General features: G+C 56.3%; 1 protein-coding gene across 1 annotated transcript in view; it reads left to right on the top strand.

Moving 5' to 3' along the window:
• Positions 1-464: 464 nt before the first annotated feature.
• NRXN2 (neurexin 2) overlaps positions 465-25,443 on the top strand; it is a gene marked incomplete at its 5' end in the record, with an annotated part of 99,964 nt that continues 74,985 nt past the window's right edge. Inside the window, 5 exons of the mRNA XM_079929163.1 lie at positions 465-1,188; positions 12,207-12,224; positions 17,072-17,101; positions 19,473-19,544; positions 24,333-24,634. Coding sequence (XP_079785289.1) covers positions 465-1,188; positions 12,207-12,224; positions 17,072-17,101; positions 19,473-19,544; positions 24,333-24,634 — 1,146 coding nt within the window. The remainder of the gene's footprint in view (positions 1,189-12,206; positions 12,225-17,071; positions 17,102-19,472; positions 19,545-24,332; positions 24,635-25,443) is intronic.

Consider the following 25,443-nt stretch of genomic DNA (forward strand, 5'->3'; position numbering starts at 1 on the left):
ATCTTAAACCAATAATGCCCCTAGCGAGTGTCATCTCCCCCACCCCCAGGGTTGAGCCCCCAGTGCTCCCGTCATGGTGGTGTCTCTTGTTTTGAGACCCTCTCCAGGTCAGTCCTAAAGGGAAACAGTTGAGCTCTTGCTGGTGTGAGGGGGGAGCCAGACACCGACACCTCCCCTCCTCCGAGCCCCTCATTAACACTTTCCTCTCCATTTCCCCGCAGGCATCCCTCCCCCATCTTCCGTCGGAGCCCGCAGCAGGGGAGGGGCGCCTCCGCCTCAGTCCGTGGAAGCCGGCACCTGGGCCTCTGCTCGCTTCGCCCTGCGGCCGGGCCCATGGCACTGTGAGCCGGCGAGGGAGCCCCGCTCGGCGCGGGGGGCGCCCGGCCCCCTCCCCGCCCCATGAGCCCGCGGCTCTGAAGCCTGAGCGGGGCCGGGGGCCGGGCGGGGCCGGGGCCGCCGGAGGCATGGCGCCTGGGAACCCGTGGCGGCCGCCGTCGCTGCCGCTGCTGCTGCTGCTGACGCTGGCGGCGGGTGCGGGCGGCCTGGAGTTCGGCGGCGGCCCGGGGCAGTGGGCGCGCTATGCGCGCTGGGCCGGAGCGGCGAGCAGCGGCGAGCTCAGCTTCAGCCTGCGCACCAACGCTACTCGCGCGCTGCTGCTCTACCTGGACGACGGCGGCGACTGCGACTTCCTGGAGTTGCTGCTGGTGGAAGGGCGCCTGCGGTTGCGCTTCACGCTCTCGTGCGCCGAGCCCGCCACGCTGCAGCTGGACACGCTGGTGGCCGACGACCGCTGGCACATGGTGCTGCTGACCCGCGACGCGCGCCGCACAGCCCTGGCGGTGGACGGCGAGGCCCGCGCCGCCGAGGTGCGCTCGAAGCGGCGCGAGATGCAGGTGGCCAGCGACCTGTTCGTGGGAGGCATCCCACCCGACGTGCGACTCTCGGCGCTTACGCTCAGCACCGTCAAGTATGAGCCGCCCTTCAGCGGCCTCTTGGCCAACCTGAAGCTGGGCGAGCGGCCCCCCGCGCTGCTGGGCAGCCAGGGCCTGCGCGGCGCCGCAGCCGACCCGCTGTGCGCGCCAGCGCGCAACCCCTGTGCCAACGGCGGCCTCTGCACCGTGCTGGCTCCCGGCGAGGTGGGCTGCGACTGCAGCCACACGGGCTTCGGCGGCAAGTTCTGCAGCGAAGGTGAGTCTGGGGGGAGCCCCCGCTGGGTGCCTGGGCGCGGAGTGAGGGGCGGGAGAGTTGTCTGGGCCTGTAGGGGCGCCTGCGGCCCGCGGGCTCAGGCATGGGGGCGGGTGAGAGTGTGTACCAGCACGCAAGTTGGGAGGGGCGTGTGAGGACGCCTGTCCCAAAGAGAGGGCGCGCACGGTCAGCCGGTGAGCTGCAGGAGCTGCGGGGTGCTGAGGGTTGGCGTGGGCGTGGCCGGCCTGCGGGTCCCGTGTGGGCGCGGCCCGTGTGGGCGCGGCCTCGTGAGCCCATCCAGTGCCCCTCTCCCTGTCCCCTAGTGAAGGTCCTGTGACGACCTGTGGGTAGGACTGTGTAGTCAGGTCCAGCTAGCGAGAGGATGAGGACCGGCCCCTGCAGGCGTGTGGATCGGGTGGGTGACTGATTGTGAGGCGCCCGTGAGGGCTGGTGGATGTGATCTCTGTGGGCGGGGCCTATGTGATGCAGTGGGTGGGGCCTTGTGGGTGGGGACGGTGGGAGTCCTGTGAAGGAGTCCCGAAGACGGTGTGTGGGGCTTGTACCGCTGGGAGCTGCGTAGGGCTGTGAAGGAGAGGGTCGGCACGAGGAGGGGGCGGGGCCTGCGTGGGCCGTGGGTGGGGTCGGTGCGGGCGGGGCCTAGGAGGCGGGCGCGTGGTCGGCCCAGGAGGGCGGGGCCGCAGTCTGAGGGTTAGCGCGTGGGCGGGAAGTACTGTCTGAGAGGCCGGCGCTGTACCACAGGATGAGGGCCCCGGACGGAGGGCGGTTGGCGCGGCGAGAAGGGCAGGGCGGCGCGTGCGAGGGCGGATGAGGGCGAGTGGGGTTCGCCAGGGTGCCCGCACGCGCCAGGAGGGCGGGAACCGAGTGTTTTGAGAGTGAAGGAAGCCCGAGGGACAGGGTGGCTGAGGCCTCTCAGGCTCGTGACTAGAGTTGCTGGTTTCGTTGACGGACAAAAAAAATGGCTGGTCGTCTCTCCCGGGTGAGAAACTGGAAGTGGAGGCCTCTGTTTAAAACACTGGAGCCCTCGCGAGCGTGGGGTTTGGAAGGGTGACTGGAGGGCTGGAGAGGAGTGGTGAGGACTCTGGAATATGGAATTGGGTGTGGATTTGGGACTTCAAAAGGAGGTCAAAGGAGGGAGAGGTTCCGCAGGCTCCCGGGCTGCCAGAGGCTGCAGTGGGCGAAGTGAGGGGACAAGGTCGAGGGTGGCGCCAGGCCTGGCGTGGGCTGTGGCTTTAGAGGGGGTGGGGGAGGAGGGATTTCGAGGCCCCTGTTGTGCTTTGGTCTGGCTGGCGAGTCAGGGAGAGGTTCCCCATCAGTTTGGGGACGGGGCGCGTGCATCTCCTGCTCTGTGGCAGCCGTTTTTTAGCAGATGTGTGCAGACAGATGAGCGTTCCGCTCCCCCAGCACCTCTAGAAGCTGGAGTACTTAGCAGTTGCGTGTGTGTCTGCCCTCCAGAGGTAGGGTCTTTGAGGAGTGTGTGTGCCCACAGACCAGCACGGCCCTGGGGCTGCTTTGGGGATGGTGTCCTACTGGCTGGGACCTGCCTCCAGCCATGGGAGGAGCCACATCTGCAGGTGTGGCTCTGGGCTTGGGAAGTGTGTAATTTGATTATGTATCTGCAGTTGTGGTAGAGGAATATATAAGGAAGGTTTTGGATGGCTCTTGGGAGTTGTTTGTACAAGGTTGGGGGATGTATCTTCAGGAACTATGTGTATTAAGTGAATCTGACACCTTCTCACCTTTTCTCCAAGGAGTGCAGGTGCTCCCTAAACTGTGAAATCGTGTGTCTGTGCGTGTTTGCTTGCACGCGGTGGTGCGTGAGTCTGGCAGTGTGTATGTTACGTGTGAATGGTCTGTTTGAAAAGTAGTGTTTGCAAATAGAAGTGCTGTGCCTAGTAGAGTGAGTAGTACACAAGTGTAAGGGTGTGGGTGCTTGTGTAGGTATCCACATGCATGCATTTTCATGTGAGATCTCAGTAAGACACCTGGACTTTATGAGGAATCTTTCATGACCTTTAACTTGATTCTCTGGCCCCTATGACCCCTCCCCTCCAAGCCTTCCTAAGAAAATAGGATGAACCACCCTTCTAACTTGATGGGAGGGAAATTTGAGCTACAGAGAGGCTACTGGTCCATGGTCTCACTGTGGCAGAATTGGCCTGGGTGTATGAAAAATGCAGCCAGAGGCCCCCTGGTCAACCAGAGCCTTTGTATTAATTCCCTGAAAGGGTTCATCGGCCAGAGGCTCCCAGTAAGCCATACAAGATGTGCGCTTCTGAACGCGCGTTGTGTGGTTGTGTGTCTGCGATGTGTTTGGGTCCCTGTGCGTGACAGGGATGGTTGTATCATGTGTATATGTGATGGGTGTGTATCAGCTGTATGTTTGTGGCAGCTGTGGTAGAGCTGTGAGAGGCAGTTGCGTATCTGACCCACTGTGTGTGTGTGTGTGTGTGTGTGACATCTGTGGAAGGAGTTGTGCTTTGTCTATGATAAAAAGGGAGGGATATTCATCTGGCACTCCGTGGGTGTTTGATAAAGATCTGTGTAATGACTGAAGAGATATTAACAAGTATTTGATAGAATAAAGGCTTGGAGTAAGGCTGTATGTGTATATGAAACGATGTATGTGTGTATTTTCAGATATATGTTGTAGGTGGCCATGGTGGTTATAAACACTGATTACATCTGGCGATGACAGGCACAGTGACAACTCTACTGATTCTCCTCCCCACCCATGACCTCATTCCCTCCCCTTATACTTGTTCCTTGCTTCCTGGGCAGCTTTTGTAATATCCTGTGCTCATTACACTTCTAGTACATTCCCATCCAGCCAGGGAGGACAGGAATGAGCTTCCACCCTTGGGTGTTGGGGTTAGGGTTGGAAGATTTTTAAGGGGAACAGGTCTGGCTCCAGATGAGGGCCAGAGTCTTCAAGCTTCCCTGGAAGTTACATTTACTTCATTATTATCTGCTTTGAGTGGTTCGCAACTTCTTCTGAGATTGGGGACTTTTTTTTTTTTTTTTTTTTGCGGTACGCGGGCCTCTCACTGTTGTGGCCTCTCCTGCTGCAGAGCACAGGCTTCGGACGCGCAGGCTCAGCGGCCATGGCTCACGGGCCCAGCCGCTCCGCGGCATGTGGGATCTTCCTGGTCCGGGGCACGAACCCGTGTCCCCTGCATCGGCAGGCGGACTCTCAACCACTGCGCCACCAGGGAAGCCCCCAGGAAAGCTTTTAGATGGCTTTGATGTTATATTTGCCATTGTGGTTAATCAAATATACATTAGGAAAAATAGTTTTAGCTTTATATGCAAGACATGCCAATCTGCCTTCAGATATTTGATGTGCATATGGATTTGTGGATCCTTTGGACCACGCTCCCCACCGCCCCCACGCCCCCTGCCCTGCTGATGCCTTCCTGGGACCGCTGACTGAGAACCTCCATGCTAGGAAATCTGTTTCTTTTCTCTGGGGCTCTGGCCACAGGTGATTGAAGGCAGAGCTAAGTATGAGTCACTGAGTGTGTATACTGCTGCTGATTGTCTGCCGAAGTGGGGATCAAGTAGGCTGGGATTTTGCATTGGTTTACGTGTGAACTCCGCCTCATGTCACTCGTGTGGGGAGAAAGGGCTGAAAAGTGATCAAGGAAGAAGAGTATGCAGGTGTGTGTGGGATACCTCGAGTGGAGTGGGGATGTAGATGTATACGATGGTGCGTACCTCGCTTGGGGGAGAAATGAAACCAGTGGTAATGCGTGTGTTGGCAGGGAGATAGACGCATGGGTCTCGTATTTTGTAGGTTTGTTGGCAATTTAATTCAACAGATTGTTGTCAAGTCCTCCTTGGTGATAAGCCTTGTGTTGGGGGCTGAAGGTGAGTCAGACATGAAGAAGACACTGCTCAGGGAGTTGCCTGATTAATTGGGGAAGCAGATGAAAAAGCAGTCCAGGGTGTGGTTAAGAGCACAGATGCTGTAGTCTGGCTGTCTGGGCAGTGACCTTGGACTTAAGCCGTCTCTGCCCTGGTTTCCTTATCTGTAAAATGGGGACAGTAATAGTACCTACGTTACAGAGTTGTTATGGAAATTAAATTGGCTAATTCACATAAAGTGCTTAGAATAGTGCCCGGCACGTGGAAAGTGCTCAATAACAAGAATAGCATGGCATATGCAGTGAGATGCAGAGATGCAGTGAGGCAGTGTAGCTTAGTGATTAGAGCGTAGTCTTCTGAGGCTCAGATCTGGGTTTAAATCTGATTTCTCTACTCACTCGGCCTGTGAGTCAGATGAGTACTAACCTTCCGACTAATTTTTCCTGACCTGTAAAATGGGGATAAGCGTGCTTATCTCACAGGTTTGTTTTGGGAATGAAGTGAGTGTCTGGTACATAATTAGTGGTGTAAATGGTAGTTGTTATTTATAACAGAGTACTCTTGGGGTTTTGAAGAAGGGGTGAATTTACAAGTCAGGGGATTAATAATAAAAGGCATACTATTTAAGATTGGCCTTGAACGTTGATCAGTAAACTTGGTGTGGGGAGGTCACGCTAAGCAATGGGACTAGTGAGGACAAAGGCGTGGAAGGGGGAAATGTACATCATCATGTCCTTAGAGGGGCACCAAGGAGTACAGGGAAAACAGTGGAATCTATAGCAGGAGAAGCAGGATGAGGCCAGGTCTTGGAGTTTTTCTTTTTTGGGGGCGTGCCGTGAGGCTTGTGGGATCTTAGTTCCTCAACCAGGATTGAACCTGGGCCCCTGGCAGTGAAAGCACTGACCACCAGGGAATTCCCCAGGTCTTGGAATTTTGACTTAAATCATTCACCTAACATTTATTGGATGCTGTGTATAGAGTATTGGTAAATGGAGCCACAAAAGAATTTTGAGCAGGCACGTGAATAAGAAGAGCTGTGTTTTGGAAGCTGGGAGTGAAGGGTAGAATGGAATATGGAGGGCAGAGTCATGCGGTGGAGGGATCAGTGGGAGATGGTTCAGGAAAGGGATATTGGGGCTCTGACCCTCGGCTGTCTTGGGGACTGGCAAGGAAGGGTGGTGGCGGCAGTGGTGGCAGTAGCAGCAACAGTGGCTGAGAGCTTTTGCTGAGACTGAAGCTGCAGGACTCTGCCTTTCCCACGTGGAGGGGCAGAGGTGATGAGGTTTCAGGTTTGCTTGCTCGGAAGGATGGCGGTGGGAGTTGCGGGGAGGGAGAAGTTGGGAGGGGGACCAGGTTTGAGCCACAGGTCATGCACCTGTCTTGGTGTTCCTGGACAGAGGCATCCAGACAGTTGGAAGTGTGAGACCAGAGCTTTGAGTTGAAGGTGGGCCTGCAGGTAGAGACCTGGGAGCCACGTGTGTGGAGAGAGTATTTGAAGCTTTGGGATCAGATGAAGTGGCCAAGGAGAAGGTGAAGAGACTTCAGGGGGGCTCATTTGGGAGGAAGAGGGAGAGGAGTGTCCGCAAACTCAGGGAAGGAGCAGTTAGAACAAAAAGTAAATCGGATCACACAGTCAAGGGAGGAGAGAGCGGGGCCTCACAGCTAGTGGGCATTTGCTGGGTGCCTTGAAGGCATGACCACCCCGTGAGATGTAAGAGCTGGGATCTGAACTGAGCTGACTCCGAGGCCCCCCACCTTCTCCATGCTGCCTCCGAAAAGGAGAGTCAGTCAGTCAGCTGTGTCCGTGGATGACCTGCATTTGGCTTACTGGAGGTGCCTAGGGACAGCGTTTCATTAGAAACCAGCAACCACCCCAGATTCCTTGGGCCACAGCTTCTCCTTTCAGCCACTATGTGATGAGGGTGTTCCTGTATTTGTCGTCCCAGCAGTGAGAGAGGGCAGTGGAAATCGATCAGGAAACTCACAGGCTTCCGGAGCCCGCGGGGAGGAACTCACCCTGGAAAGTGGGGCATTATCCCATTAAAATACACCGCTCACTAGCATTTACAGCATTACAGATGGAAATCTTTTAAAAATATGTTGCACACCGTTCTGCCTCCCTAAGCATATTTGGAATGTGATTTAACCTTTTTGGATGACTCAGGATGTCTCTATTCCCCTCAGGTATTGCACCGGACTGTCACACAGTGGTTCCTTTGTTGAGGTTTGTCCCTGCCTGAAATGATGCCTGACTTTTGAGTTCTTAATGTTAGCTTTTTCTAGTTTTTCCACCTCTGCCCTGAGGAGGAGTTGTCAGGTAACAATCCATATCCCTCTCTCTCTCTCTGTTTGTGAACTTGGAAATCAGCATTCCCAGCATGTTAGAATTGGATGTCGCTAAGAAGGAATGGATTCTGGGTTGGGTCTGAGAGGCTCTCCTATGAGAAAATAACAGTTTTTAATGCATAACTGTTATCGTGTCAGTTTTGGCTGCTCAGAACTGTTTCTTTTCTTTGGTTCTGGTCTTCATCCCTGTCCTTGATAATGAATCTGCTGGAATCCCCAGTTCATGTTAGCCAAGGCAATGCCATTTATGCCCTCGGGGGAGGCACTCAAGACCTGTGTGTATGAAAGTTGAGTAAATGAAGTCACATATGTGGAATCACTCTGTCAGCTCTAACATCTAATACCTGTGGTCCTGACAGTTTCTGCTGTTGGAAACGGCTCTAGGCAGAATGGGATGGACAGCTCGAGAGAGAGCTGTGCAGAGAGCGACTGCTGTAAGATCCCAGAGATGAGATAGATGCTCCCAAGGAAAGCCTCCTGTGGCAGAATGGTTAAGAGCATGGGCTGACGGGTTTAATCCCGGCTTTGCTACTTGCTAGCTGTGTGAACTTGGACAGTTTGCTGAATTGCATTGTTCTTCAATGTCCTACTCTGTAAAATGGAGGTCATGTGTTGTTGTAGGACTAAATGAGCTAATACATGGAAATCCTTTACAATGTGCCAGGCACTATTCTAAGTGATCAATAAATGCTACGATGATTATTAACCCTCGTGGTCAGAGAAGGCTTCAAGGAGGAGGTCGGAATTGGCTAGATCTTGAAGGATGACTGAGTGAGATTTGTGGAGGTAAAGGAAAGACCAGGGTTTCCCCGCCAGGAAAATGTTCTAAATGAGGAGTCCAGAGGGTATGAGTCGAGTGTATCAGACCAAGATGGTTGTGCTTTATGGGAAATAAAATCAGAACTGTAGATTAAAGCCAACTTCTAGAAGTCCTGAACTTCAGGCCAAGAATGCAGCCCATCGAAACTTTTAAAGCCAGACAGATTTGGTTCAGATTTTGACTCTGTCCCTCACCAGCAGTGTGACCTTGGATAAGTTTCTTCCACTTTCTGAGCCTTGACTTCCCCGTCTTTACAAGGGAGTAATAGTAGTATCTGTTGATGAGGTAGCACGGAAACGAGGCATGGAAAAAGCCAGGCACATTTGAAGTGCTGGGTAAGTGAGAAGTGTTCACTTCTTATTTTTTATTCATTCAACAAACACAGGCATGCCTTTTTCTGAGCCAGGAACTGTGTAAGCAGCTGGATATAGAGAGATGAATGAGACGTTGTCCTTCCTCTTGGAGATCTCACAGTCCAGCCAGGAAGCAGACGTGGAAACACAATCGCAATAGAGATGCGATAAGTGAAATAACAACCCGAGCTACATATCGAGAACTGGCACAAAAGAAGGATGGCTAGGAGGTCAGTTCAGAACATAGACCAATGTATACTGACTTGGTCTGAAAGCAGGAGTCGACTTTCTCAGGCAGCTGAGGGTGAGAGGAATGAGGATGGGGAAGGGTGTTTCAAGCGGAGGGAATAGTATGTGCAGAGACGCGGCATATTAGGGAAAGGGGGAGAAATTGGGTGTGGCTGAAGCCCGGACTGTCGCGGGAAAGGAGGTTGGAGGGAGGCATGGTCAAACCCAAATGGACTTTCCTGAGAAGATTGGACTTGATCCTGTAGGCCCTGGGAAGCCTTGAAGAGTTCTAAGCAGGGTCGTGACTCAGTTGGACCACTTTGGTGGTGCTTGGACTGTGACTTGCAGGATAAGAAGACTGGCTGTAGGGGGAGATCCTTTAAGAGGCTTATTAACATTCCGAGGAGAGGATCTGATGAGGGTTTGGCCTTGGGGCTTTGCTGATGGTGATGGAGGGATGAAAAGTGTTTCTAGGAGTCGAGTCGAGCTTTTAGAGTTTTACAAGTTGGAACTGATAGGACCTGGTGATTGGTGTGAAAAAAAAAAGAGCAAGGCTGATTTCTGGGTGTCTGACCTGATCCGGGAGTGCAGGCAGGAGGAACGGGCTTGCAGGAGCGAGGGTTTTGAGGTCCATCTTGGACATGAGGACATTCAGCCCATGAGACACTCAGGTCAAGCTTCTCTGAAGGCAGATCAGGAGCACAGAAGAGAGGTTTGTACCCAAGCTACTGAAAAGTTCTAACCGTGTGTGTGTGCGTGTGCATGTGTGTTGATCATGGCAGTACTTGTCAGGTGTACCTGGTACATGTGCCCAAGAGCGAGGCTGGGCATGGGCCGGGGGACCAAACAGCAGGAGGCTAATGAAGGAAACCGGGGGTCAGGGGTGAGCATGGGGGCTCTGATGACCTAGGAGCGCAGTGGACAAAGGCAGAGGTGATTTTGTGCTCCTGGGCAAGTGTCCTTTTCTTTACAGAGGAGGTAGGTAACACACCAAGCTCGTGAGGGCTGCTGGGAAGCTGATGCGGACAACGCACGTTGAGGGTCTGTACGGCGTCTGGCATGTGGCTAACTCTTGGCCTCTCTGGAGCCTGGCAGAGTGTGGGGCACATGCTGGGTGTTCAAGAAGCGCTGGTTGAGAGCAGTGCCTTTGCTGAAGGCAGGGAAACGGGAGCTTTGTTGCAGCGGGTGGAGATGTCAGATGCGGCTTTAGTGGTGGACTGGGTGTCAGGAGCTGAGTGATTGCAGAGCGCATGGCTGGGGGTGCAGGACTGGCCCCCAGGGAAGAGGCCAGGGATGAAAATACAGGTTTGAGGGTCCCTTAGCCGCGAAAGTGCACTCTCGTGGAGGAGTGAGGGAGAAGAAAGAGGAGCGTGGAGGGCCTGGGGCTGAGCCTGGAGGGGCCCATGATGGCAGGTGAGGGGCACAGATGAATCAGCAGAAAGCGAAGGGCAGCCGAGAAAGAGAGGCCAGTGAGTCCCCAGGGGACCCTCTGCGAAGCCAGGAGAGGGGAGACTCATGCAGGCAGCAGGCTGTACTTGGTCGTCTGACCTTCCTGAGCATAGCACGACCCACATTTGTGGCAGGTGGGAATAGGGTTTGGAATCCCCGCCATGTCGGGTGATGTGCCTCCTTGTTTGTGCAGGAGCTGGAGAGATGAGTGTGCTGACCGGCCAGGGCCCCGGCACACTGCGACCAAGAGATCCGGACACAGGGCTGCTCTCGAGAGTTCAAGGGTTTTCCTGAGGGTCCCTTCCTAGCCAGCTCCCCTCCCCACCATAAATGTCACGTGATTCAGTTTATTTAAGGAAATCATTGTATACATGGCCTCTGGGGGATGCAGCTGTCAGGTAAAAGAAGCTCTGTGTTGTATAGAAGTGCGTTTGTAACACACGTGGATATGTAAAGGCCTGTGTGTGTAGGTTTAGAAAACAGGAGACCGATAGATGGATAGATAGCGAAAGGGGGCTGTGTTCCTCCCGGGGGGGTGTGTCTCTAGTCCCTGGAGGGAGTGGGGGGTGGTATGGTGTGTGCATCTCATGTTATGTATTAGGTCACAGCGTGCGTATGATTCTGCATTCAGCCTGTGTGTGTGTATTGTGGGCATGCTATAAGGTGTGACAAATGACAGTGTGTGTTTCTGGAGTTTAGCTCACCCCCTAAGAGCGGATGAGAAGAGAACACAAAGTGAGGCTGGAGGTAGGAGGTGGTGTGTGCACACGGGCATGAGTGTGTCCTGAACAGCTGTTTGCGTGTACACGTGTGTGTCCCGGGTCCACATACGTGTGCTTGCGTGCGTGTGTGTTTGCCGGATAGGTCTGTTTGTTTGTAGGTCGTGCTGTTCCTTTTCCCCCTGTTGCCTCCTCTAAAGGCTCCCGGTAGGTGGCAGGTCAGAAATGCTTTCAGAGGGGCCTTCTTGGCGCTCTTAGGGAGCAGGCCGGAGACCAGCCTGCTTGAGCTCCGTTGAAGGAACTGCCTCTCTCCTACCTTCCTTCCTTCTTTCTTGATCTCTTTGGTGAGCCCCAGGGACAGGCCCAGGCAGGCCCCTGAGAGGTGAGGGCTGACTGCCCAAAGGCTGTGGCACGACAGAGGGATGGGCCCAGTCTGGCCCCCTGAAGTGGCCCGTCCGGCCTGGGGACCTTTTGCCACACCCAGCTGTTGAGAAGGCATTTATCCCAGAATCACAGAACCAGAGCCAGAAGGGTCCTCAGAGGAGCTCTAGTCCACCCGTCTCATTTTTGCCGAGGAGGTACTGGGGGCTCAGAGAGACTGGGCGACTGGGATGGGAGTCACACGGCACTCTGAGGCAGAAACTGTGTTTTCTGAGTACGTTGACTTTTCTCCCCCGACAGGGTGGCGGTGGGGAGTGCTTGGGCCCGAGTGTGCACAGGTTTCAGGCGTGAGTCGTGTGAGAGATTATGCATGTCTCTGCATCATTAAGTGCCTATGTGTGTCAGTGTGTCACTGAGGGTGAGCCCGGCGTGAGCGTGTCCCCATCTGTCTCTGAGACGCGATGGAGTGCGGGGGTGGGGGGAGCGTGCGGGGGGAGTCTGGACGCCTGACTGCTGCTCCTGGCTCTGCCTCTGATTTCCCATGTGACCTTGAGCGGTTAGCTCCCTGTCCTGGGCCTCAGTGTCCTGAAGTGTAACTCGAGGCTCATGTCCCCTTGGACTGTGTGACCCTGTGTGTGAGGCTCTGATTCGGGGAACAGCTTGGTCTCTGTCTCATCCCCACAGGGCCTTCCTGATTGGGTGACTTGTGTCCGGGCCTGGGGGGGCTTGGACCCACCTTCCATCACTCCCCTTGGAGCCCTGTCCTTGGTACCCTCGCTAACTGTCCTCCTTTTTTTCTCTCTTTCTGCATCCCCCTTCCTGAACCTCGCCGGCCTGTAGAGGAGCACCCCATGGAAGGTGAGTGATACCTCTCGGTCGCTGGGGTGGCAGATCAATCGCCGGGGGGCCTGGTGGTTCCCTCCCCTGCCCATGTGTGGGGCCCCCAGGGAAGGATGTCTGGGTGTCCTCTTGGCTGCCTTGGCCCGCCTCTCACCTGGTCCCTCTTTCCGGTTTGCTGGGGAGAACTGCCTGGTAGAGGCCGTCCCTCCATTGCCTGTCTTCAGCACATCTGCCCACCGGCCTTTCTTCTTTCCTGGGAGGAGACCAGACTGGGGGTGGAGCTGGAGGGATGGGGCTGGAGCATTCAGAAGTGTCCAGAAATGATTGAGGAGATGTGTTTTTGCCCAGCCCAGCTGAGGAAGCTTAGAAAGGCCACGCCGCCAAGGGTTGGGGTGTGGCCGGGGCTGGTGGTTGGGTAGAATCTGCTCCAGGGTCTGAAGAGCGCAGGCAGAGGCGGGGCTGTCGGGTCCCCAGGTCAGGGGATGTGGGCTGGGTGGCGGCTTCTCCTCTTTGACACACTTGTAGTCCCCTGTCCCCTGTCCCACGGGCTGGCCTAGGTAGGTAGGGGTGGTCTGCTTCTTCCTTCAGCCCAGGCCCGGGGAAGGGCGGGGAACGTGCCTCGTTTCGGGGTCTCTCTGTCCATTCTCTCCCTGTCTTCTGCTTCATTTGCCTTCTCTCTCTTTCTGGTTTTTGTCTTTGCCTCTCTTTTTCTCCAGGGTTCTGTCCCTGGACCTCTCCCTTTGTTTCTGTCCTTCCCCAGGCTCTCTCTGTGTTCCTGTCTGAACCTTCTCTCACTCACCGTGCTTTTCCCTGTTTCTTTTCCTTCTTCGAGGTGGACCACGTCAGGGAGGGAAGACTGGGTTGAATGGTCCAGGCTTGACACCTGGGCTGCAGGGGAGCTCATGTGGCCCACACAGGGAGGGCATGCAGCGGGCTGGGAGGGAGATAGGACCCCAGTCACCAAACCTGCCCCACACTTTCTTCTTGGAGTAGCAGGTGTGGGAAGCATATGCGCAGCCCCAGGCTGGGAGCTCCCCGGGCCTGGCCCTGCCCTGGATGCAGGAGTCTGGGGAAGGAAAGAAGGGGCTGGAATCCACTTTCCCTGGTGGTGTCCATGGTTTGGCTTGTCTGTCTCTCTAATGTCCCTTCTCCTTGGGTGCCCTCAGGTCTCCCGATCCCTCTGGGCAGGCACCCGTATGTGTGTGTGTGTGTGTGTGTGTGTGTGTGTGTGAATCTGTATGCACACTGTTCACGCAGCTCTGCTGCTCTGTTATGTCTGGGTGTCTTTGTGCACGTCTGTACACGTATGCCTGTGTACATGTGTCTGCGTGTGTGTGGAGGTGTGCGCCCCTCCAGCATCGTGTCTTCTGTGGCGTGGCCCACATCTCCGTGTGCCTCTGTAGGAGCATCTGCATCTGTGTCTGCATCTGTCCTGTCTGTGTCTGCCTCTCCGTGTGTCAGTGTTTACCTCTGTGTGTGTGTGAGAGAGAGTCTGCGTGTCTGTGTGGTCGCAGCCTTCTGAGGGCTGGAGATAAGATTTAGTGCTGATGGGACTTCTACTTGCTCTTGATGTCATGTCTCCTCTGGAACAAAGGGAGAGATGGAGGAGAAAGAGAGGGGAAAAGGGTGGAGGAAAGGGGCTCGGGGGGAGGGAGCAGGGGGCAGACAGACAAGAGGAAGGAGAGGGGGTAAGTAGAGGTGGGAAGAGGAAGGACACAGTGGAGGGAGGGGCAGAAAGGGGAGAAATGGGGAGGGGGAAAAGGCCAGCCCAAGAGAAGAAACCGGAGGAACAGTGGCCTGGAGCTGAAGGGGAGGAAAAAGAAAACAGTTCTTCTCCAAACAAGTAGAATAGTAGAATAGAGGGACGAGACGGGAAGCTGGGCCTGGGGGACAAGTGGGGAATGAGACCACTTAGCCACCTCTTGGGGGCGCCATGGTGGCCTGCTGGTCTGGATGTGGCCCTTCGTGTGCTTGCAGGTCAGTGGCTGTGCAGGGGTGTGTGTCTGAGGCTGTGTGTGTGTGTGTGTGTGTGTGTATACACCAGGGATGTGATGCATCTGTGTGTCTCTGTGTCCTGGCTGCTTGTGTGTCTCACAATCTTGTCCCCTGTAACCTCTTCCTTCTTTCGATGTTGGTCCTCCCTGGGGTTTTGTCAGGAGAGTGAGGGGGAGAGACTGAGAGTGGGGAGGTGGGTCTGGTAGGTGGTGGCTTCACGGGGGGTGGGCTGGGGGACTCCTTGGGGGCATTACGCTCTGGACTCTGCAGGTCCCTCTTCAGATCTCTGAGTCCTCCGTGCCTTCACCCTCTTGTCTGGTCCTTCGACACTGTGCCTCAGACCTAGCTTTCTCCCAGGGACCCAGCCATCCAGCTCCCCAGGCCCCTGCCGAGCATCTCCTTTTGGGGATCCTGGTAGCCCCACCCCCTTCCCCCTAGCTTTTTGTAGCAGGGAGAGAAGACCCAGAAGCAGCCAGATAAAGTGCCCTAGGAGGGGACCCTTGGTAATGCCATCCGTCACTACCAGCCTCTTCTCCAGTGGCTGGAGGAGGGACTGATGCCACAGGTAGAGGTGGGGAGGGGTGTAAGGAGGGGGGCTGGGGCATGGGGAGAGCAGAGATTTCAGGCCACGGGGTGAGGCAGGCTTTAGGGAGAGCACCCTCGGGCCAGGCTGGGCTGAGCCTCAGGTAGACGGGGCAGGGAACCGGCCTCCCCTTCCCCAAGATGGCTGGTGCTGTCACTCCTGAGGGAGCTGAGCAGCTGGTTGCCGTGGCGACAGAGGGAGAGTGCGTTATGCTAATGAGGCTGGCTGGGAGCTGGGCAGTGGAAGGGTCTTCGAGGCAGAGTTGCCACTCCCCCAGAGCAGTGGTACAGGCGGCAGAGGGGACAGGAGACAGGTTCACAGGTCCCTCGGCTCCTGGGCCTGGAAGAGTTGGATGAGGGGTTAGGGCCCTGGGTCTGGGTCCTGGATTTAGGGGATTTGGAAGATGCTGGTAGTTTTGGGGGAAAGAGTTGGTGGGGGGCGTTCGGAGCAAGGAATAAGATTTGGTCCAAATGCTTGGGTCCCCTCCGGTTTTGTGGATAAAACCTGTGTCTTCCCAAGAGCTGTTTTGTCCTGAGGCAGCCCTTGTCAGCTGTGGCCCCCTCCCCCGACTGGCCTCAGACCCAGCACTGGGGAGAGATGAGTGCTGCGCGAGACAAGAAGGGGGCAACATGAACCATCTACCCAAATCTTCCACAGGATCCCGGCCCTTGGCCCCCGGCCATGCCCTTCTGGCCTTTTTGCTGCCTTTCTTTTTGGAACCCAGGCATCCTGGCCCTCAGCCTTGCCCCAGAGACTCCTGGAGCGCTTTTCCCTGTCTTGCATCCTGGTCCCGGCTTTCTACCCCCAGGGCCCACATCTCATGGCCTCAGCAGTGGGGATGGTTTCCAAGGGTGAGGTGGTGCTGCAGGGCTGTTCCTTCCCCATCCTCTTGGCCAGACACCACGGGTGCAGGGATGGGGGAGGCGAGGGCTGCGGTTCGGTGGGGCTGGTCATCTCAGGGATCCCTGGGGTCTCAGCTCAGCTGTGGGGCATGTGCTGCAGCCTCTCTGAGGGAGGGTGTTCCTCGGCTGATGCCTTCTGGGGACTGGGGTACTGGTCCAGTGGGCCAAAGTCTCTCCCCCTAAGGCTGGGGGGGCCCCAAATCAGGGCTGACCAGGCTCTCTCAAGGGACCAAGGCACCGCTGAAAAAAAATCCCAGACAATCTTGCTCTCAGTCTTGGCTGTCAGGCTTCTGTTTTCCCTTTTCAAAATTCAGCTTTTGGGTCACCTCAGAGAGGGCCTGTCCAGAGAAAGGGGGTCGGTAGAATAGTTTCGAATGAGGTGTGTCGACCTCTCAGAGAGCTGGGGCTCCCGCCCATGGGTCTTGGCTGCCCTCTTTGGTCTTTGCTGTCCAAGAGTGCTGGCGTGGCCTCCCAGTCCTCCCTGTGGAAGGATCCAGGCCCCCATCCTTGCTCCAGTGTTTCCCTAGATTCTGTTTCCTCCAACCTGCTGTCTCTCTAACTTTGTCCTCCTGAATCTCAGTTTCCTCGTAGAATCCGGGTGAGCAGGGTGCCTGTTACCCATTTGGAGGCTGTTGGGAGGATTGGATCTGGACAGATGCCTTTCCACAGCCCCCTTTGGTGGGAGATTCCCTCTAGGTCCAGGCTCTTCATACCCCCGTCTTCCCGGTCTCTGCCAGGCTCGAGGGGTAACGGGATGGGGTGGGGTGGGGGGGTTTGGATATCCCTCTTGTCTGCTCAATCCCACGCTAACAGGACACTCTCTCTCTCTCCAGGTGGCTTTGATTTTTGTGTCGTGTTTTATTTTCTCCTCCATCCGAATCGTTTTTCTCGTTGACTGTTTTTTTTTCTCTCCGCCTCCCGGAAGAAAAAAAAAAGAAAAAAAGAAAAAGGAAAAAGCAGCCCTCCCAGCCTCATGCTTCTCCTCCTTTTCCTTTTTTTTTTTCCGGCAAGAAGAAAAAAAAAGAAACCAAAATCTCCTGTCCCCCTGCAGTGACTCCCTGCCCCAATCCTTCCTCTGGTTCTGCCTGTACCCCCCTCACCGTCTCCGGCGCCCCCCTTCTCTCTCTCTCTCTCTCGCCCCGCTTCTCGTGCCCTCCACCCTCTGTTTCGGCATCGGGCCCCTTTCCTCAGCTCTGGGCTGGGGGCTTTCCCCCGATGTCTGTCACAAGTTAAAAAGGGTTTTTAAATTGTGGCAGCAAAAGCTTTTTTCTCCCCTCTCTCTGGCTGATTTTGATGACTCGTGTTTTCTTTGTTTCTTTCCCCTTTTCTTTCTTTTTTCTTCTTTTATTGTCTCCTTTCTTTCTTTCTCTCCTTCCCTTTCCAAGGTCCGGCTCACCTGACGTTAAACAGCGAAGGTATGGTTTGAAGTTCTGGCTTGGTTTGGATTGGATTGGATTGGATGGCCCCCAACCTGCACCTGGATTTTCTGTCCACCCCCCCTTGCCCCCCTTCCCCCTCCTCCACTTGTCCCGCCTCCTTCCTGCCTTCCTACCCCCTTCCTCTGCCTTGTCTTTATTTTATTTGGGCGCTGGGGTGGGTGGGGGCTGGTCCCCGTGTGTGCTCTCCCCTCTCCCACCTCCCCCGACACACTCCATCCGCCCTCATCCCACCTTGGTTTCTGACATCAAGAGATGTTTGAACTCCTGCCGTTGTCTCCAGTCACCTTTTTGCGTTTTCCTGATAGTGTATCTTGCTTTTTTTTTTTCTTTCTCATGGTGGTGTTTTATTTCCTTCTGCTCATTCTGCTCATTCTTTCTTTTCTGTGAACCCAAATAAAAAGAGAAAAGCATGGGCTGGAGGAAGTGGATTTTAGGCAGCCTCATTCCCCTCATCGCTGTGGGATGCCCCCTTTCCACAGCAGTTCCCCCCACCCCCGTACACCCTCACCCTTGTGTCTTCTGGATGTCTCCTGACCCTGTTTGACAGATGAGGACATTTAGGTCCAGAGAGATGAAGTGACTTGCTAGTGATTACGCAGCGTTTAATTGGCGGTACCGTTGGGACTGCTCATCTATTTTTAGCCTCCCTTCGACCAAGTCCTTACCATCTTTAAAAGCCCTGGTGTTTGGCAAACCTGGAGACAGACCCCAGGAGTCCTGACCTTGATCCCCTAGCTCTGACCTCCCTGTTGCTGACTCCCTCCCAGATCCTCAGGCACTGCTTCCCTGCCCCGCTGGTCCTCTGTTGGGGCTCATCTTCCATAAGGACAGGGTGGTATTCTTAGCCTGTAGGCAGGAGAAGCCTACAGGATGAAGGCTGGGCTGTGGGGAGAGACTCAGATCGGGAATTTGGGATGGATTTAGGTCTGGGGAGGTAGAGGGCTGGGATTCTTGCAAGGATGTGAAGTTATGGTAAGAAATGTGGGGAAAGAGGAAGTCCCGAGTGGGGAGTCAGGGCCTGGTGGGTTTACTCACATCCTTCTTGCATCTCAGTGCCTGATTCTGGGTTTGCTGGCTGTGGCTCACCTTCGTCCTAGATGAAGCCCTGAAGGATCCCTAAAGCCACCCCTCCACCTCCCGAAAGGCCACAGCCCAGGTGTTATTCTAGCTTCAGTTCTGGGGATTGGGGTTGGAATAAGGGCCCAGACAAGGACTTTTTTTTTTTGCGGTACGCGGGCCTCTCACTGTTGTGGCCTCTCCCGTTGCGGAGCACAGGCTCCGGACGCGTAGGCTCAGTGGCTGTGTCTCACGGGCCCAGCCGCTCCGCCGCATGTGGGATCCTCCCGGACTGGGGCATGAATCCGTGTCCCCTGCATCGGCAGGTGGACTCTCAACCCCTGTGCCACCAGGGAAGCCCCCAGGACTTTTAAACTCCATTCTTGAGTTCCCCTTAAGAACCATCTCGTGGGGTCTGGCAGTAGGTGTGGTGCCTGGGAGCCGCTGGTCAGGGCTGGGTGGAGAACTTAAGGTAGCCTGGAGGCCAGACATGGTGACGAGTGCCTGCGGGACTCTGGAGGCCTGGGCTGGGGGCGCTGGGCGGTGGCGAGCCGGAAGTCCTCCCCGAGAAAGGCCTTCCCACATCCACTGTGAGCTCAGCCAGGCAGGACCTCCTGGTGTGCGCAGCCCTGCTGAGGGCACAGTGGAGGGACAAGGAGCAAACAGAGCGCGTGGCCCTGCCCCTGGGAAGCCCCGCGGCCTAACTGGCCAAGAAGTGGATGAAGGCAACATTGAGAGCGCTCACTGCAGTAAAGGAACAGGTGTAGAGGGAGAACCAGCTTGCCTCGAGGATGGGCAAAGAGGAGAAGAGGGCTTTGGTGCGGGAACGGGGCGGTTTTGGAAGAGGGGTGCTCTGTCAGGCTGTTGGACTAGTTGAAGAAGAGGAACCTGGCCCAGCAGAGCGCGGCCGAGAGTGGGGGAGAATCTGGATGGGAGGTCAGGGCCCCCAGGGCCAGAGGTCTGACCTGTTTGCACGTTGTTGGGCAGAAGGGGCTCCTGAACCAGCAGCGAGGCCTCTGCTCCTCTGCTCGTCTCCCTGCCCCTGGGCAAGGAAGGGGAGGTCAGTGGTCGTGAGTCTGACGGGGTTTGTGGGGCTGATGGTTCCCGGTTTGTCAACTGGCTCCTTCCCCAGAGGCCCTGAAGCGAGCGAGTCCCCAGAGCAGCACCCCACCCTGACCCTGTACCTCCAAGCCGGCCCTCTGCCCTGGACAGGGCCCTCCATCGCCTCAAGGCTGGGGTGGGACTGCCTGGGTAGCCCCCTGTGCCTGACTCCCCAATTCTGCTTCTCCAGTAGGGTCCTTACTGTTCTCCGAGGGGGGGGCCGGGAGAGGAGGAGCCAGCGATGTGCACCAGCCGACAAAAGGTCAGTGACCCCACGGTCCCCAGAGAGCCCAGCCCTCACCCTCTGTAGGCCAACTTCACTTTCTGGAGGGCAGCTGAGTCAATAGAGGCATGTACCCTTCAACTCCCTCTGAGGTCCACCCGCAGTACCTGCCTCGGTGTAAACGGCCACAAACCTCCATTTCTTTCCCAAAGCCCAGTTGTCCTGATGACCTCTTTCTAGAACACGGATGTCCTTTTTTTCTTGGCCGCGCTTATTTTAGTTCCCCGACCAGGGCTTGAACCCGTGCCCCCTGTGGTGGAAGCGCTGAGTCTTAACCACTGGACTGCCAGGGAAGTCCCCACAGATGTCTTTTGGTGGTAGTTGTTCAGGCCAAAGAACAGGGATGACTAGAAAGTATCTGTTTCTCTGGGAGAGTGGCTAGGCAGCAGGGTCAGCCCCCCATTTAACCATCAAATTCTGCAAGCACGATAGGTGTCAGCCCAGGGAGATTCTGGTTGGGAGATGTGGCATTTATAATAAGTTGTGTATCACATGCGTCACCTAAATGAGCCTTGACAACCCCCTGTGGAAGGGCTCATTGCCCTTGGTTTACAGATGAGGAAACTGACGCTTGCCAATGCCCCTGAGGCCAGCCCAGGGCCCTTTATCCTGTCTCAGGGCTGTAGGTTTCAAGCTCCTTTTTTTTTTTCTTCACTGAGGCTGCCTCTCTCTCTCTCTCTCTCTTTTTTTCTTTAAATAAATTTATTTATTTTATTTATTTATTTTTGGCTGCGTTGGGTCTTCGTTGCTGTGCGCAGGCTTTCTCTAGTTGCAGCGAGGGGGCTATTCTTCGTTACGGTGCGTGGGCTTTTCACTGCAGTGGCTTCTCGTTGCAGAGCACGGGCTCTAGGCGCGCGGGCTTCAACAGTTGTGGCACGTGGGCTCAGAAGTTGTGACTCGTGGGCTTAGTTGCTCCGCGGCATGTGGGATCTTCCCGGACCAGGGCTCGAACCTGTGTGAGGCTGCCTCTCTTAAGAGACTCTCTTCCCTAAGAAGTTTACAGGGCAGTGTAGCAACCCCTCAAGGAGTTCCAGTGGGTGCCAAGCCCTGGGGCTATCAAGTCCCATTCTTTAGTACTTGCTGTTCTGTTGGCCTGCATTTCTGCCATCCCTGCCCTCTTCCCCAACCATTTGGCATCCCTTTCAGCTGACTCTCGAAAAAGCAGCCAGGCCACCACACTGGAAGTCTCCCCCAAACTCCCCAGGCAAACCCAGAAGCTGCTCGGCGTTCCCTTTGTCTACACCTCCATTACATCACTCGCCACACGGCGAGTAACTGTCACTTTACCTGTTTGCCTCCCCAACTCCACCGAGCTCCCTGAGGATGGTGATTGGGTGTTTTCGTTCGTGTACCCCTGATGCTTTCCACAGCTCCTGGCACATATGTAGGTGTGTGTTCAGCAGATTTATTTTAAATGGGCGAATGGGCTCTGTTCTCAAGGGGCTCACTGATGTTCTAACAAAGAACTACGATAAAGTGTGGTACGTGCGAAGTATAGGGAAAGTGTGGACTTTGTGCAGAGGAGTTAATTTATTCATTGATCTAGAGAGAGAGGCAGCACATACACACAGAGAAAGTTACATTCCAGCGTAAGAGTCGTTTATTTGTGGAATGGTTTACAGTTTATGAAGCCTCACCTGGTCTGGTCTCTTTCTAGATGCCCACGGCGACCTGTGAGGTAGGCCGATGATGAGTTCCTTTGTCCTGAGGAGGAAGCTGGGGCTTAGAGATGTTGCCTCTTGGCCAAAGTCACAAAACTGGTGCAAGAGCCAGCATTAGTGCCCAGGTCTTCTTTCTCACATCACACTTCCTCTCAAGGGAGCAGTACAAGATGTTACTAGGCAGTAAGAGCCAAATGAGCTGAACAGACAGCTGTAGTGCTTGAGCGTAGGGAGGGGCTAAGGGGGCTGGAGACCTTCCCAGAGGAGGGCTTTGAGCTGGGCCTGGAAAGGAGGCAGCTGCTCTGCCCCCCCATGGCCATTAGAGATCCAGGACCACAGCAACTGGTCTCTAGCCACATTCAGCTTGACTGTGGACACTTGTGGGGCTCCATGTTCCCCGACCCTGGGAGATAAACAGGTATCAGCAATGACCCCCTTCCAGTGCCAGGGGCTATTAGGAGCCGGTAACTGTTCAAGTGCTGCTGGGAGTTGTGGTTCCGGGGTCGTCCGCGCGGTGAGGTGGGGGAGAGCGCCCCCTGCTGTTCCAGGTCTCGCTCCTCTTAGATCTGGTTGGTGCTCTTCTGAGCACGGTTGTCAGGGCAGCCCCCACTTGCTTACCTGACACACTAATCCCTAGAGGTCCTACTGCCTCCTCCCCACTCAGGGGCTATCTCTGTCCTTCCCACCACCTTGGGCTTTCTTGTTCGCATTTGTTCATCTATTTTGTCGCTTTCCCCCAATTCTTTCAGATTCCCTCTGGCTGCTCCAAGCCTCTTTCCATCCCTGGGCCTACCTGGGTCCGTGGCGGTGATGGGCGTTGGAGAACATGTAGACTCTGGCTCCAGAGTGGCTGGCTCTGCTTCCTCTCCTAGGAGACCAGAGCTAGAGCCCAGAGGAGTCGAGGAATGGCCTCATTTCTCCACTTTGCCTTGGCAGCCGTGGTCCAGCCTTAGGCCCGCCTCTCTCCTTTTTACTGGCCTCTTTTGTTCTGTTCCAATCACTTTTTCACGTGGTTGCCTTATTCTTTCCTTTCTTTCTTTTTGACTCTCCCTTTAATATTTTCTTTGACTGCAGTGAAGGTGAGGGAGTGGAAGGGGAGGCCCAGCTTCAGGGAGGGAGTAGGATGCAGAGCAAACTCAAGGTCAAACACATTCCCTTTTCTGGTCCTTGAGCACCCCCCCCTCCCGCTCTGCCAGTGCCTGGGCAGCAGGCCTGGTTGCTATGGAAACAGCAAGGCCCTAAGAAACCCTTGGCTTCCTTTCCTGGGAGGTCTCTGTCCCCTTTTCCTTGCGGGCCCTCTTCCCATCACCCTTACCTGTCCCCTCCCAGCTTGCCCTCATCTTTATCCAGATTGCTTCCCCCCATCACCTCTTGGTCCCTCACAGCTCTGCGCTGTCTCCATTTCCCTTCTGTCTCTCATGGTCCATCTTTCTCCTTCTCTACATGGCCTCCCTCCACATCGCCAGTCTTTCCCTTCTTGTTTCTCCTTGACTCCTTGTCTTTGTTTTCTGGCCCTTCCCACTGGAGCCCTAAGGTAGGCAGAGTGGGGCTTGTGGCTGTCCCCATGTGGCCCATGCCCCACCAGCCTCGCTGCCCTGTGACCTCAGGAAACCAGGCCTGGCCAGCTGCAGTGAGTGCGGTGCCAGGCTCTGGGGCAGCAGCTGGTGCCTTGGCATCCGGAAGCAGTGAGGACTGAGTCTGTGGGCAGACTGCCCGGAGGCAGAGAGTGGGGCCGTTGTGCAGGGGAGAGGCATCTGCAGGAGATGCACCCGGAGAGCCACGGCTTCCACACGCGGCGCCTGCTGCTGGGGCCCGGCCCCCAGGGGGGCGGGGGCCTCTGAAGGCCGCGTGTGCCCCCTGCACCGGCATCGTGCCCTGCTTCTTCCTGGGCCTGGGGGCCTGTGCTGAGAATCTCTGCACTCCATGAAGGCCCTTGGCCGGCCATCTTGTTCGCCCCCACATCCACCCTGCAAGGTGGGTGGGCCCAGCTGTTGTGCCACCGCCTGCTGGGAGGAGAAATGAGTTACTGTCAGAGTCCAGGTCCTCTGCGCTCCCTTGACTCCACGGCCTGTTTTCTTCCCTCTGCGTGGGCTCCGGCTTGTGAAGGTGTGGGGCTGGGACCCACCTTCCTTGCACGGAGCCATTGTCACCCACTTACAGGACACTAAAAGTCCCTAAGGCCCTTCCAGTTGTTTTCACTCCTGTTTAAAGCGTGCCAGTGGAAGGAGCCCCATGCAGGGCGCTTACCCGTGTACGCACACTCACACACACACGCACGAGGGCCGGGTCTGCCTGTGCACTTTTGCCCCCAGCCATCTCCTGGCACACAGGGTCCCACACCTGCCCTCTGGGGACCCTTGGAGGCTCTCTACCTAGGGCCTGTCTGTGCTGTCCTCTCAGGTTGGACTAGGAAGCTGGGGAGGCGGTGACAGCTGGCATGGTGGCCACCTGTGTCAGCCCCGCCCAATGGCCCACTGCTCCCTGACACACATCCTTGCCACCTGCATCGCCCTTCCATGTGTCTTCCCCCTGCCTCCTCCACCCCATTCTCCTCATCTGCTCACTGCTACAAAGTAGGCCTACTAGTCCCATCCCATGTGGTGAGGCCTCAGACTGTCCCCAGGCACTGAGAATGGCCATCACTGGAGAAGAGGCGGGAGGGGGAGGTGGGCTGCACTCAGGAGACCCTTGGTGCCCCGCCGTAGGGGGCACTCTGGGAAGATGTCCGGTGCAGTTTCCTGTTGCTCTACCACACCCTTTGGTTAAGGGGTGGCCGATGGAGGGCCAGTGGGGGAGGAGACAGTGAGAACGTCTGCTTCACTTGGCCCTGTGGCAGCTAAGTTGTCAGCTGTCAGTGTGAGAGCCACTTAGCAGCCTCCTGCTTTGGAGACAGACGTGGGGGAAGCTGACTTCTGACATCAAAGACGGCAGGGTCCAGAGAGGAGGGTGGACAGCACGGGGAGGGGAGAGAGCCTAAAGCTTGCAGTTGGGATCGAGGGGCTCCCGGTGCCCAGGACCTGCGCCTGGGTGGCTGGAGGGGAAGAGGGAGGGTCTGGAGTGCCCTGCCCCACTCAGCCCTCTCCTGTTTCCCCACCGCGGCGTCCAGGCAAGGAGGAGTTTGTGGCGACCTTCAAAGGCAATGAATTCTTCTGCTATGACCTGTCACACAACCCGATCCAGAGCAGCACGGACGAGATCACGCTGGCCTTCCGCACCCTGCAGCGCAACGGGCTGATGCTGCACACGGGCAAGTCGGCCGACTATGTCAACCTGTCCCTCAAATCTGGGGCCGTCTGGCTTGTCATCAACCTGGGCTCGGGAGCCTTTGAGGCCCTTGTGGAACCCGTCAACGGCAAGTTCAACGACAACGCCTGGCACGACGTCCGGGTCACTCGAAACCTGCGCCAGGTAGGGGGAGCAAGAAGGCCAGGGGCCAGCTGTATCTGGGACAGTACGGGAGTGGGGAGAGCGGGCTGCCTGGGGTGTGGGGCGAGGCTTCAGGGCCAGCAGCAAGGCGTGGTTCTGAAGAAGGTTTAGGCCGCGGGTGGGCTGGGAGGGTCCAGGAGCGCAGCCTGCAGTGTGCAGGCTTCAAGGACCAGGATGCTGCGCTGGGGAGGAGGCTGCCTCGGGGCCAGAGCCCGAGGGAAGAGGAAGGGCCAGGCTCCGATTGGTGCCAGGGGCCGGGTTCAAGGGTTGGGGCTGAGGAATCAGGTCATCTGGCAGGAGGGCGACTGGGGGGCTGGGAGGAATGAGATAGAACCTGAACTGGCGGGGCCCTTGGGGGCTACGGGATGGGGAGACTCTGGCCAGACTCTGGTTGAGTCGGTGTACCATTAGGGCAGGAAGCCTGGGCCATGTGGGGTGGGGTGGGGTGTGGCCTACCCTTAGGCGGGGCCTTTCTAGGGCAGAGGCAGGCCTGGGCTCAGAGCAAGGTCGGGGAAGCAGGCGTGAGAGGGGAACGGACTGGCGAGGTGCTTGGTCCTGCCTCTCGTCCGGGCAGTACCCTCTCTCTCCTGTCCCTTCCTGTCCCTCCAAAGGGGTGCAGGTTCTCCCATGGGTCGGTGGCTGTCTTTCCGTGGCTTCCAGGCCAGCCCATATGGGAGCTCGAGGAGACTCTTGGGGCAGCCCCTGCAGGCAGGACAGTGTCCTCAGCGTCCCCTCAGCTCCATCTCCCAGACTCCCCCCCACCCTGGGGGCTGATGCTTCTGGGCATCGGC

This window comes from Stenella coeruleoalba (genome assembly GCF_951394435.1).
Source record: "Stenella coeruleoalba genome assembly, chromosome: 8".
NCBI lineage: Eukaryota > Metazoa > Chordata > Mammalia > Artiodactyla > Delphinidae > Stenella > Stenella coeruleoalba.